The sequence below is a fragment of the Paralichthys olivaceus genome, chromosome 13 (assembly GCF_024713975.1).
Source record: "Paralichthys olivaceus isolate ysfri-2021 chromosome 13, ASM2471397v2, whole genome shotgun sequence".
In the NCBI taxonomy this organism is placed as follows: domain Eukaryota; kingdom Metazoa; phylum Chordata; class Actinopteri; order Pleuronectiformes; family Paralichthyidae; genus Paralichthys; species Paralichthys olivaceus.
The window spans coordinates 12,194,531-12,208,516 of record NC_091105.1 but is presented as its reverse complement, the minus strand read 5'-3'; the positions used below and the strand labels follow the sequence as shown (position 1 = coordinate 12,208,516).

At 41.3% G+C, this 13,986-nt stretch overlaps 2 protein-coding genes across 4 annotated transcripts; both read left to right on the top strand.

Annotated features, from left to right (window-relative positions):
• The first annotated feature begins 5,677 nt into the window (after positions 1–5,677).
• cbx3b (chromobox homolog 3b) lies at positions 5,678–11,140 on the top strand. The gene is made up of 5 exons (XM_020107687.2): positions 5,678–6,113; positions 6,496–6,636; positions 6,741–6,888; positions 7,299–7,468; positions 8,961–11,140. Exons 2-5 carry the CDS (start codon positions 6,497–6,499, stop codon positions 9,079–9,081), a joined length of 579 nt encoding a protein of 192 aa, XP_019963246.1. The 5' UTR covers positions 5,678–6,113; position 6,496; the 3' UTR covers positions 9,082–11,140.
• A 99-nt stretch (positions 11,141–11,239) lies between these two features.
• On the top strand, positions 11,240–13,636 carry snx10b (sorting nexin 10b). 3 transcript variants are annotated; one of them, XM_069536884.1, is made up of 6 exons: positions 11,240–11,439; positions 11,737–11,823; positions 11,928–12,028; positions 12,155–12,256; positions 12,437–12,646; positions 13,250–13,636. In XM_069536884.1, exons 1-6 carry the CDS (start codon positions 11,416–11,418, stop codon positions 13,368–13,370), a joined length of 645 nt encoding a protein of 214 aa, XP_069392985.1. In that variant the 5' UTR covers positions 11,240–11,415; the 3' UTR covers positions 13,371–13,636. The 3 variants fall into 3 exon arrangements, with proteins under 3 accessions (XP_069392985.1, XP_069392984.1, XP_019963244.2); XM_069536883.1 differs by having other exon boundaries at positions 11,265–11,448; XM_020107685.2 differs by lacking the exon at positions 11,240–11,439 and having other exon boundaries at positions 11,614–11,823.
• Positions 13,637–13,986: the final 350 nt, after the last annotated feature.

Below are 13,986 nucleotides of genomic sequence, written 5' to 3'. Positions count from 1 at the left end.
CAATTTCCCTGCAGACAGCAGCAGTCATTGCTTTGTGTGTGACCAGAGGAGAGCAATCAATCAAAAGTCAATTATGGTGAATGTGTGTCTCAGATTACACCACTAAAATCAATGGTTTTTATTAACTGCCATTAAAAAATACTGGTGCACATTTTGAAGCTGCCTGGTTGGACCGGGCTGCTTGCTCGGCCCGTGGTCATGCTGGTTGCAGCTTTCGCTCTAAAACTGCAAAAGTGAGCAATAATCAACCGGATTCTATTTTTTCAGTGTCAGTGACTTTCATAAAATAAAACAAAACTTGTTTTTTTACTGTTCACTTGTGTGGCTTATATATAAGTTTGAATGATTTACTCCATTGACACAATCTTCAGACTTAAGTTCACATTTGTTTTAAATAAAATCTCTTTAATTCCACTCAGTATAAACCACTGCAGTAAAAAATACGAACATTGTGCTTTTACTTGTAAAATTACTAAAGAGGAAATGACTCTGTGAATATCAGTGACCAGGACCTGCGACTCCCGTGTTCCTCCGATGTGGTGACATAAAAAAAATCTAATGACCAAAATGATCTGGCCGGTCAGATATTGCTGATGGCGAGACAGTTTTGACCCCGCCCCCACCGACTGCAAGGCACTGTTTGCCTATTATTTTATTATTGTGTCACATGTCCATATCACATCAAATTCAACACTGCGCTTCCCTGGGCCCTTATCAACATATATGTGAAGTGTGAAGCCAATGAGTTGAACAGTTTGTGAGATATGCGTTCCACATACAAACAGACAGACGTTTCTGAGATTTGTAGATTACTTTTGGATCAAAAGCAACATTCAACTTTTCAGGCACAATGAAAAACAGTCTTATGTTAAGTCGCAGGGAATCTCGGGCCTTGCAGTTAATTGAGCGTCACCTTAGACAAGCTGAATGATATTAATTTCATGACATTCAAAGGAAGGATCAATTACATTTTCTCTGTAAAAGCTCCTGACAAAAGCTGATTGACACGTTCCCATGTGTCCCTCTGAAAGAACTTTACTTAACTTTACTCACGTTTTACTCTCTTGCCCCGAGTCAACCTGCTCTATCAGCCACAAAACTCCCAAGAACAAAAACACCCACGCTGAGGAGTGAAAGAAAAGTCACACAGGGAGAGACGGAGAGAGAAAGACGATGCAGAGGACGGGAGGGGGAACTAGATTTTTTGGTTCAAAGACGATCTTTCTCTTTTCCACTCTTCTCCATTCACTTTGTGCCACACTGGACCCTGGGGGGAGTGGGACTTTGCTTGTCACTGGTGCCATTCACCTGTCAGTCAGTGTGATACAGGATCCGATATGGGCTCCATGATGGGCAGCGGAAACCCCCAGCCAAGAGGGACATGAAGTCAGCACCTGTTTGTGCTGCAACAAAATCCAAACTGACTAAAACTGAAATGTCTTAAATGATGAAGAGAAAAGACCCTGTTCCAATTTGGGAATGAGCAATTAGGCCATTACGGTAATATTAACTTGTTTAATACATCGAGCAACTGCAAATAACTGATCTCCTTCTAAAATGGAGGTGGGAAGGTCAAGTGGAGCAGTGCTATTTTATACTGCGTTTTTTTCGCTTCATATTATTATTTTTTTGAAGCAAATTGTTTTTGTGAATTCAGTATTTACATCCAGAACATTCACTTATGAAATAAGTATAACAATATCAAATGGTTAAAATCAGCTCTACCTTAACCCAACAGTAAAATGTAACTTACATGTGTAGGGATCAGTATTGAAAATAATTATATTAAATAATACAACATTCACCAAACCACTTTTGTGCACAACTACCACACAATGTTTTGAAACATGAAACAATATGGTGATAAATATGTACTTTTAATTTGGTAATATTTTAAATGCAGTCATTTTTACTTTGGGGTAATGTGATTTGTCTATGTGGTTTTTTCTTGATGTTTTCCTTTATGTGGCTTAGGCGATTAGTCACAATAAAAAAAAATTCTATTACGTCAGTTTTTTGTCCATATTGTTCATTTAATGACTCTCTTTAAAACAAATGATCCCTTGGAGACATTGAAGCTCAATGACTCTCTCTACAACACATCACGTAGTCCCGACTCTGAGTCCTCTTTCTTTTCCAGAGCTTTTCGGGGTCCACAAACTCTGGAAGGATTCAATGTCTGTGTGAATCTTAATTTCTTTCTTTCTTTTTTTTTTGTTGCTTTTATCCTTTTGTGAAGGACTTTGTAACTTTGTTAAAACAGTGTTGCACAAATAACTCATATAATCCCAGTAGCTGTTAATGTTATAGCAATGGATTGTACTCATCAGACTCCATGTTGGTGTTGAGTAAAAGGTTCATAACATTTAAAACAGTTTCACAAAATACTCCCAACTCAAGATCATACACCGACAGATTATTTCAAAGCTCTGTACATGAACATTTCTGGTTTAAGAGTTGTATTAATCTTAGAAGTCTTCTGATGGCAAGTAGTGAAACTCTAAAGATATTGTGTTAATTCCCTGTGACCTTAGAGACGCTGAGCATATAACTACCCCCCTCCAGCTCTCCATGCCAGAACAAAGTATAGAATAACCCAGAGAAAAGCATCTGGGGCACTTTAGGTGTCCTGAAAAAGGAGACCGATTTCCGCAAGCAAATCCCCGTCTGCTGTCCCACGTCCTCTGCTCCTCATGAAAAGTCACTTTTCTCTCCACCACTGCCACTGCAACACACACACACACACACACACACACACACACACACACACACACACACACACACACACACACACACACACACACACACACACACACACACAGAAGACATGAACTGCACTGGAGCCAGATCGACTCAGCATGTGAGTCTGAATTTGATCTGAAGTCAGCGTGTGGAGCTAATGAAGATGCAGAGGCCTCCTGTAGCGGTGGCACAGTTGTCTGCGTCATATGTGTGAATGACCTTTAAGAAAACACTTTTTAAGAATGCTGTCAATCAATGAATCAATCGGTCAGTAATGAGCACATGTAAATTGCTCACCCACCAGACCAGCCATCAATATTACTCTTTCTCTGAACACTGCTCCTTACACAACCTGATTAACGCTCGGTAAGAATAACAGGTCCGATGTGAATGTCCTCGCCCTGGCTGTAACTCGAGAGCCTCGGGGTGGTACTGAGGGAATGCTAGGGGCCCTCCATGTGTAAAGGGTCCAGTCAGGCTTGGCCTGAGCCACACAGACCAGCACTCTCTCCATCCCCAGCCCCTCACAGCGGGATCCAGCCATCTGGACTCATTTCTGCTTCGAAAGGGTGGCTCTCAAGGCCCATCTGTATGAGGGCTATACACTCACAGTGGGCCCCAGGAATGTGTCTGTCTGGGAGGGAACTGTGGAGATTTAAGTGATGACGGTACAACGCAATATATCTTTTCACCCTGCACTCTGGAGCATGTCATTTCATCAACATCTGTAATTCATTTTTAGTATCCTGGATGACCGGGTTCAGTTAGTTTGGTTTTAGGGACCAAAAAAAGGCTTCAAATCATTTCATTATTGGCTGTGGTTGAGACGTTGAGGCTACAAACACATGCACAACATAAAAAACTTTTTATTAAGCTAATTCCCTTAAACTCCCTCTCCTGAAATTCAGGTTGTCATTAAAATATTAAAATTGCTGAGTTATTTGTCTGTGTTGAAATGGTTATTCATGGTTTCAATGATTAAGATAAATCAAACTGCAATGTCTCTGGTTGAATTTTCATTTTACAGTGTTTGTTGCACTTCATAACACTTTTTCACTCTTTCCTCATATTAATCGACTTTATGTTCAATGTTTGTTTGTCTAATAAAGGTAAAAAATCTTATCTATATCAAACATAAGTCCATAATGTATTGACCACTCATAAAGTTTCTTATAAAACCTTAGTACCATATTAAAACCTCCACTCTGATACTAAAAACACAGTTTTAGAAATGTTATTTCCAGAACTAAACTGAAAAAAATACATTGTTCTCATAAATGACCAGTGTTCAGAGCACGATGCAAAAGCATCATATCTAATCATTTAAATGTTGGCGTGGAACAAGATGTTCATTTGAGGCAAGAACTCCTGAGAGCAAAGAAAGAGAGCGGTGTTTTGTTTTTGAGACCATCTTCACCACAGTCTTAATAATTAATCACAGATGAAAACAGCAGCTCGACTACTTTATCAATAAAGAACATGTGACTCCTGTGGATCTTACAACAGTCTGCCTCCTACGTGAGGTTTCCTCTGCACATGGGAGTTGAACAGAGCACATGTGGCACCACTAAATGACCACACATTGATTTGCAACTTGTATATGAAGGAACCTGTGTTGTGTCCCTGCTGAGACTGTGATCAATAAGGTTCTTTTCTGAAGGACGATCCCCACCACATTCATCTTCCGTGAAGGCGTCTGGCAGCCTTTTCACCGAAACCACTTTTAATCACATCCCCAGGGCCTCCGTGATGTTTTCCTTTTGAAAATGAATCAAAGATATTAATTCCCAGGACTGAGCCAGATCACCCTGTGCTGCTTATATTGTAGGCATGCCTGTATGTGTGTTACAGCTTTATGGTGCTGCTGTGGTGCACCATGAGTACATTTCATGAACAAATGCACCCGAGTTACATAATCCAGCCTTGAGGATGAAATGGCTCCAGAGGCAGCCATGCATCAGTGGCAACTACAATGTGAATCCACCTTGTAGTTGCACAAAGTTTTTGTTCTGCTTTCCAGCATAAATCCATTTTCATTAGTTCACTGAGGTGCAGGAGCTCTGGGCTTCAGGCCCTGGGAGTCCAATACAAGCATGCAACGCCCCCTAGTGGTGTGTTTACACAGTGTGGAACCACAGGAGGAAAAAAAATGTTAATTTGGTCAAGTGGGAGGAACTGTTAGCGTTCTCAGTTGACCAATCCGCAGCTTTAGAGACTGTCATTGGCTAAAAGGGCACTGTCAATCAAATCCTCCATAGGCAGTTTTTCTGTGATGTCCTCAGTGTGGTTCAGGAGGTGGTGGAGAACAGATCTACTCCGTGAAAACAATGACGTTCCTGCAGGAGCAGAACGATCTTAAACTAATATAAGAGTAGGAATACCACAGTGCAAAAATACTCCATTACAAGTAAAATTAAATTAAATTAAATCAAAATATTGGCGGGTAAATATATCCACACTTATTATCAAAGCAATAGTTGTTTTTGCAGAATTGCACCAGTCTTTATTATTTACATAATATAGTTATGATAGTAGTATATAATTATGAATACATTATAGTTTTTATAGCAGACGAGTAGATGTCAAGTAAATACTTTTTTTTCACTGAAATGTAATAAAATAATTGTGCAGATGAAAAGAGCATAAATAAAGTAAAGCAAAAGTACCTAAAGTTGTATTTTGAAAATAATATATATAATATAACATAATATTATATAATTCAATATAATTATGATTTAATCATTGAGACACATGCATCTTATATCATCTGGCAAGTAAAAATTAAAAAAGTAAAAATAAATCACATGATTATTTCTGATAAGGTTTTTTTTTGTTTGTTTCATCGGTTGATTTCACTCTGATTTGTATTTATATCATGGAGATTACAGTGTAAATAACAATATATATCCGGATCCCTATGTGTTTCCCCTGACAGTGAATTAAAACATCAAGGCGTATATCTGGAGCAGTGTTCGATGCCAGCCTCACAGTCCGCTGTCGTTCCCCTCTGACGCCCTTGGGTGGCGGGCCTGTTCCGGACGGAGCGCACTGCTCTCTGATTGGCCGCAGCGGCGTGCGCGTCCCCGTCGTCTCCTCCCGGTTTTCCTGGCATGACCTTTTCCCTTGGCAACCACTTCCTCCGAGCATCCACGGCCATCTTTAATTTCCAGCCATTCATGAAAAAGTTGCCTCGCGCATGTAAACACGCCGAACGGACGCGGTTTACGCACGAAGCGGCGGCACCGACCCACGGCGCGGTGTGTGTCTGTGTGTGTGTGTGTGTTAGTGTGTGTGGTTCCCAGGGAGCAGCGGCACAAACCGAGCAGAGCAGCAGGCTGTGACCCGCAGAGTCCAAAGTGAACACCGAGAGCGTACGTGCCACATTGTTCATTCCTGCGCCCTGTGCGTTCCACACACGTCTCCTCTCGTGTGTTTGCAGCCACACGTATGTTCTCTGCTGAACTGTGCGAGGACACGTGTGTGTGTGTGTGTGTGGAACAGTAACGTGTTGCGTGTGAGTGTGAAGCAGCTGCGTGTTGTGCTCCTGATCCAAACAGCAGGTGGAGCGCTATAATAAGCGATCATTGTGTGAAAGGCACAGCAGCAGAGCCATGTTGTCATCGTGCTTCTATCACTGTGGAGGTCAAACAGAGAAATAAGACACTTTCTGTTTGTGTTGGTATCGTGCCTGTGTGTGTTTGTGTGGAGACAATAATATGAGCTGGCGGTCATGCTTGTTTTGTGCCATGGCAGGATGAGAAAGAAGCAGACTGCCAAACAGAGGAAGACTGAGGAGACTACAGTTGTCCAGGAGTTTGTGGTGGAGAAAATCATTCGCCGCAGGGTCTCTGATGGGAGAGTGGAGTACTTTCTGAAGTGGAAAGGCTTCACAGAGTGAGTGAGGTGCTGCCCAATCACACACTTGCTTCCTCACAGTTTTTGCAATTGATGGTTGAGTTGTTTTTTTTCCCTTTTGTCTGTCATTCCTCTTAACACAGTGCAGAGAACACATGGGAACCCGAGGACAACCTGGACTGTCCCGAGCTCATCAATGAGTTCCTGAGAAACGCCCTCCATCGCTCATATGAGGAAGAGCACAGTGAGTTCATTCCCAAAGAAGAAATGACAGAGCAAGAGACGGAAATTGTGAGTATATGAGGAATGCAGTGCCAGCACGTCTGTGAGTGCTGTTGTTTCCATGTTATTTACAGAACGTCTGCACCTAAATCTGTAAAAAGGAGGATCATGATTAATAATTTTCTTGTGCATCACAATAGGTTTATAGTTGCACTCTTTCTCTTTTATTCTCTTGAAATCAAAAGAGGTTGCACTGGACTCGAGTTACAACATTTTGGAAGATTTCACTTCTTCTTTTTTTGAGTGTTTTGAGAGTTTGAAGTTTGAAGCCAAATGGCGTGTGTTGGTTAGTTTTGCAACACCCCTGAAAGTGAAAGCAGTTATATTTCCTGTTCTCAATGAGGTATACACTTAAACTAATGTGGCTTTAGTGATTTCCTCTCATCACTGTACTTTTGTCCTTGTCGTTCTCCCTGCAGTCCTGTTTGCAGTCTCAGCAGCAGGCTCACACTTTGCAGAGCGACGGCGACATCCTCGAGCCGAGCGACGAGCATTCAGATTCCCCCGCCAGCCTCAGCACTTACCTCGAGCCTGAATGCATCATTGGCTCCACAGACAGACAGGGAGAGCTCATGTTCCTCGTCAAATGGTAACTCCGCTGCTTCCCCTTTTCCTCCCGTCCTTGAACGAGCACCAGCGGTTTGGTAAATGTTTGCGTGGTGGTAAAAGTCGCACTTGTTCTGAGGGGGAGAAGCTACAAACTGCCCTTGTTCAGACAAAACAACATGTGTCAGATTCATGAGGGTGTTTCATCTTGTTGTTGGAATTGAGAATTTTAGCCACTTCCCAAACGAAAGTATAATTTACCGAAGGTTGAGTCACCATTTGCAACGTGAAAAAACATTTCCCAGCTTCAAAAGCAGATTATCAGGGTTTCCAAAGGGTTTTAAAGTTTTAATTATTAGAATCTTAGGCCTTTAACGTTACGGTAGGACTTCACTGTTATAACCATCACTTTACACTACTTCTGTCACATTTGACTGTGTGCTCTGAACAATACCGATAGCATGTTGTAATAAAACTAAAAACAAGACTAACTGATAACAGAGTCTGCAGACATCCAGAATTTATCTTCGTACGCTCTTCTTGGCTGTGTGGACCTCTACTGTCTCTGTGGTTTGTGAGCTAACATGGCGTTTCGAGGGTTATTCTCTACAAGGGTACTTCACCTTCTCTTCAATTAGCAATTCTGGGACTTAATTGAAGTAGATCGTAAATCTTATTCATTATGGTCTTAAAAAATTCTTCAATTAAACCTCCTGTAACCTGCAGAAACCCTGACTATGGAGAGCATCACACTCAAACACATTCAAACTAGTGTATGTAATAACATTGTTTGGTTAAAAAAAAAAAAAAGACTGAGTGGCAGACACCTAGTGGAATAACGTGTCTGTGGTTTTTCACAAGATTGGTTAAGTCTGAAAAAATACACGTGACACCGTTCCTTGAAAAAAAATAATCTCGAAACAAAAATTTTATTACAGAAATCTGGCAAATAAAAAGGATGTCTGAAGTCTCAAAGCGTCTTAAGCATGCATGGAGGATCCGTGTTCATAGCTCATGGCTCGACTTTTGTCACAACACAATGAATTATCTGGTCATGTGCGGCGTTGGCACTTCAAAAACACGCATGCAAACAACTTATGAAAGTCCTCAATGCGAGGTATTTATTCGTCGTGTACCTGGTGATCATTGCACAGAAAGATGATCTGACTGCACTTTGATAACTTTGCAGCGTTGTAAAATCCACTGCTCATTATATTATAAACCACTGTGCAGTGCTTCTAACACGTGGATCTGTTTTTCACATGGCACCTGAAGCAACATGCCCCGCACCCTCAAAGCATTATGGGAAGATCTAGTGCCTTTAACATTTGTTGAAATGGAAAACTGAATAGCTGCGTTACATCTTGACGTCAGAACAACCGTAGTTAGATATTTCACTGGCGGTGCTTTTTAATCATTCCTTCACAATAACCTATTTTAAGACGTGTGTGTTGCTGCTGAAACACTTTACATACCTTAAAAATAGGTGGCGGCCATTTTTTAATGTTTTCCGTCTGCTGTGTGTTTCCCCACAGGAAGAACTCCGATGACGTGGCCCTGCTGCCCGCGCATGAAGCCAGCGCCAGGTGTCCCCAGGTGGTCATCGACTTCTATGAGCAGAAGCTAACCTGGCACTGTGGAGACGAGGAGCCGTGAAGTGTGTGTGTGTGTGTGTGTGTGTGTTATAGAGAGTGTGCGAGTGTGCGTGTGTTTGAGTACGTAGGAGAACCGGTAAGCGGCTGCGTTCTCACCTGAAGCTCAGTTTAACCTCCATCCAGTGTCCTCCTCCAGCTGACATTGGAGGCACGCTGTGTGAAATTACATCCCGCTGCAGGTAAGAGTTTCAGAATCTGTCAGGTGGAAGAACCTCAGCCGGGACGAATGTTTAGGGCTCTCTGTCCCGTGGTGCTCAGTAAGGTCACTGTGCCTTTGTGGAGACTGTGATGGAGACTTAAACTAACCTGTGTGTGAAGAGCAGCCGGTCTGAGGAAGACAAACCTGTAGCAGCTTTGTTCGTGTGTCATGATGTAGCTGACACAATCACTGTGGACATGTTGTTTTCAAGACTACTGTTATATAGTAATTTAGTATTTATAGCCCTCCACTGGGAGGGGTCCCTGGTTTAGTGTGAGCGTTGTATCTTGTATAGCGACACTTTGTAGGCAGAGTGAACTAACTGTTGTCTGATATGTACCTCCAGTGCACCTAGCTCTTTGGTTAGAGCCCGACCGACATGGATGTTTGGAGACTGATGCCAGTACAAATATTAGTGAGTAAAAAAACGTCAGTATTGATATATTGGCCTTCATATATATTTTTGGGGGAAAAAATTTTGAGCTCTTAAGGCTAATTTATGCTCAACATTCGATAAGTGCAGGAAAACAGGCCGAGCCGTCAGTCTGTACTCTGCGTTCATTTAATCTGTATTCTATACTCGTTTGTGGATACAGATGAAACAATTTAAAAGGAGCAGTACCACAGGAAATCACAGGGGGCGGTGTAGCCAGTAGCTCAGGCGAATGAAGGAAGAAATTTCAGCAATAACACAACTGAGGAGGTGTTAAGAAACTACAGGTGTCCCAATGATGTTACCTCACCTGGGCAAAAGGACAAAGAGCTACTTTTACCTCTTCAGACCTACTTTATCACAACCTTCTCCTTCGTCACAATGTTTGTTGTTTTCAGAAACTGCACTGCCCTCTAGTGGATGCACTGTCTAACCACGCCAACGTGAAAGACAGGGAAATAAACGGGATGCGACGGTTACATCGTTTGAAATTGACTAATCTCTTTTCATACATGAACGCTGCATAAATGAGCCTCAATATGTCAGTATGACAAAGAAATGTCATTAAGGCTTGACATTTTACTATTTAACCTTAAATTTTGAGATAAATAATTATAAATACAAAGAAAACACGAATGCAACCAAACAAATAGAATTTGAATTAGGAAAATACAATTTTCTTATGCAAACTTTTTTTGCATTAGTATAAAATACAAAAAATACTAAATACAATTTGTTTTGGACACACTACATTATGATATATCAACAGCCATAGAGTTTTTCAGCATTGTTTTTCCCTGTAAAAATGTAAGTTTTCATGATGGTGCAGATCGGCAGGAATATTTATATCAGTCGTTGTTTTTAATCAACCAACAGAGAAATCAGTCGGGCTCTAACTTACATATTATTTGAACATGTATAGTGTGAGGTGTTTGTAGCCATGGTTTATACTGTGTCTCACTGTGTCTCACTGTGTCTCACTGTGTCTCTATGACCCGTGAGGTTGATGTTAAAATTTGCCCAACCAGAAAATGTCCCCAATCAGCTGCTATGAACCAAATGTTCTCCCCTCTAATGAATCATCACAAGTTGTTTTTTTAAAGGAACATTTGGCGCTTTTAGACATAGTGGAATCCTGGCAATCATTATATACATTAGATAAAACTATAAGTTTGAAAAAATGGATTGTGAAATGTAGCACTTTAGACGTGAGACTGTCCGCTAGTGGAGGGCATTGTCTTCCAGTAATTCCACAGGCATGGACATGAAACCTGTCTCCTGACTCGACATATCTCCCATCATTGTTATGGGACACTCAGCTGAACCTTCGACCTCCTAAAACTCACCTGCTACTGAAACTACTGTAACTGTAACTGACCATAGATCTGTGAAGTCTCTGTGAATAAAGGAAAACATTTTGTGACACTTTCCTCTTCTCTTTTTTTTTCAGTCCATGTTTTTCAAATGTTAGATTTATAAATTATGAAGTAAAAAAAAACATCAGAGAAATTGGGAAATGCTGATTTTAAAAAATGGGGGGGGAGCTACTCATGGTCTTTGGTCTTTGGTCTTGTGACTTTATTTTGAAAACCTTTGCTCCTGGGCAGAACAACTTGGTATAAAAGGCTCGGGCACAATCCTAAGAACAGAATTATCCTGACGACTTTACACTTCTGATATTCACACTCAAGGAAAGTTGAATTATGAGAGAAGGAACACACAACTCTGTGAGTCAGGTAGGTTCAATATGTTGTTAAACTGTAAAGTAAGTTTGATGCATCATAAACAAAAGACCTTTAAAATCTCACATGTTGTATTTGGAAGCTTTAAATTCTGGTACAGGCTTAAACAACAAACTTCTTTTACCTCCTGAGCAATAAAGGAAATGTGTTGGGATTTTCCAGTCATGATTCTTGATGTGTTGGTCATAACACTTCCTCTATCGGCCAATGAAAACTTCCCTTTTTAATAAAACATCACATTCAGACCATTGTTTGAGAGTCTCTCCTGTCTTCTCCATGCAGCAGGCGATCAGTGTCTGGGTGCGAGACCCGCGGATACAAAAGAATGACTTCTGGCACGCCTACATAGACTATGAAATTTGTTTACAAGTGAGTAAAATGATCTTATATTTATATTTTTGTTGTTTGTTTCTTTTATGCAACACTGGAGCTTACTGTAAACTGCTGTGTGTCACACTTGTGTCCTGCTTTAGACCGACAGCGTCTACTTCACCAAGAAGATCTCCACCGTGAGGAGGAGGTACAGCGAGTTTGTATGGCTTAGGCAGAAACTACAAGCAAATTCATTGCTAATGTAAGTTCATTTTACTGAATATTGAGCAATTGAGTGACAGCATAAGAACACTTCTACTTTCAGTTCTTGTGCTCAGATAATTCTGTTGAGTGTCATTCTCAGGTTGTGTGTGTCTGTGTTTTACAGGGTTCAGCTTCCAGAGCTGCCCGGGAAGAATCCCTTCTTCAACCTAAACAACGCCCGACAGATCTCTGAGCGTATGAAAGGGCTCCAGGATTTTCTGAAACAGTAAGAAATGTCCCACAGATCAATACACATGAACTTTGACATTCTACAGCAGGAAGGTAATACAATTGGTAAATAAGTGTTTCTATATAAAAATAAACAAAGGGGGCCTCGTGACTGCTGCTTTCACATTAGTATAAAAAAATGTAAGACTGCAATCAGTAACCTTTACTTGTTCTCCAGGATCCTGCAGAGCCCTCTGCTGTTGTCGGACAGCTGCTTGCACCTCTTCCTGCAGTCAAAGCTCAGTGTGTCCAAGATCAAGGCCTGTGCTGCTGGAAAGACCCACTACTCTGTGGCCCAGGCAGTGCAGCGCTGCGGCCTGAGAAGATTCCACTCCGAAGACGATCTGCAGAAGGCCCTGAAGATGTGCTGCGACTCTGACTCTGACAGGTATTCTAATGAATCTACTTTCAGATCTGATGTATTTGTGATCTAATGCATGTAAATGTAAACCTGTATCTGTTTGTTAGTGTGAGTATGTTTATACGCATGTGTTTCATTATTTACACCTCTTATAATCTTTTAAAGGTCCAGTGTGTAAGATTTAGGTGGAAGGGATCTATTGGCAGAAATTGAATATAAAATAATCCTAGTGATGTTTTCATTAGTGTGTTTCATCTAAACTATGAATCATTCTTTACCTCAGAATGGGCCCTTTTTTAAAAAAAATACTTTATATTTACATCAGGAGTGGGTCCTCTCTACAGAGGTTTGGAAGGGGAGGGTGAGGTGAAGGATGTTCAGCTGCAACATGACACTTCACCACTAGATGTCACTAAATTCTACACACTGAACCTTTTAATGTTGGGTATGTTTTGTGTTGACCCTTGAATGTTGCTTGTTTTATTTTGACCTTGGAAAGCTCTCTAAATAAAAATATTACTCTCAGAATTATTCCAATTATTATAACTATTGTCCCTCTGCATAATTCTCTAAATGATGAAATTTCCGTTTTTCATTTTTCATACCCTATTTTATCTTTTGTTGTTCCAGCTCAGATCCAGAGCCTCAGATGAAAGATTTGGAAATAAACAAAGCAGCGAGTGCAGCTTCCCTCGACTTCATGGGAAGCAGCCAGGAGGAAACCCTCAGCATCTCATCTGAATCTACATGAAAACATCATTCTCATTCCTTGAGGAGGAAAGTTGGCTGTTACCCCCGTCATACTGCACTTTTGGAAATCTGTTTTGTTGTGTTCTTGTTTATGCATTTCTGTTCGAAACATGTACGGTGAATAGCAACAAAAGAATATCCGAGAAGAGTTGTTTACCACTGTGTTCTGTCTGTGGTGGCATCCATTTGCCTGAAGATGGCAGTGTTGCTACATCCATCTGTTTGTAACTGACTTGTATTCACTTCATAAACAATCCTAACAAAGCATTATGAGTGCTGGTCATTTATACTGTGAGACTGGTCATGTATGTGCACATAACAATGTGATATGTTCAGCAGTGATAGCGTAATGCGTCTCTGTGGCCTCCTCCTAATAAAGTGTACGGTGAGGGGAGCCTGTCACACGGTGGCCACTGCAGTGCTTAGCAGTGTGACATGTGTAATAGGGTCTCTGCAGAGCCTTCAGACAGCCCCCCTGTCAGGTGTGGGGCTGGTAGGAGGTCTGGTGGACTCCCGGCGGGTTCGCTCCTGTCTGCGAGGGCCACCAGGTAGACAGGCTCTACTGCTCCCTGCAGAACAAAATGCCAGCTGCACTGACAGGCCACCTTTTCTATCTG

Bases quoted from the DNA above. Each gene is read 5' to 3' on its own strand.
- cbx3b (XM_020107687.2), top strand. From the start codon at position 6,497: ATGAGAAAGAAGCAGACTGCCAAACAGAGGAAGACTGAGGAGACTACA. The intron at 6,889-7,298 runs GTGAGTATATGA...TTCTCCCTGCAG, and splicing joins CAGAGCAAGAGACGGAAATT to TCCTGTTTGCAGTCTCAGCA. The intron at 7,469-8,960 runs GTAACTCCGCTG...GTTTCCCCACAG, and splicing joins CTCATGTTCCTCGTCAAATG to GAAGAACTCCGATGACGTGG.
- snx10b (XM_020107685.2), top strand. From the start codon at position 11,662: ATGAAAACTTCCCTTTTTAATAAAACATCACATTCAGACCATTGTTTG. The intron at 11,824-11,927 runs GTGAGTAAAATG...GTCCTGCTTTAG, and splicing joins ACTATGAAATTTGTTTACAA to ACCGACAGCGTCTACTTCAC. The intron at 12,257-12,436 runs GTAAGAAATGTC...CTTGTTCTCCAG, and splicing joins CTCCAGGATTTTCTGAAACA to GATCCTGCAGAGCCCTCTGC.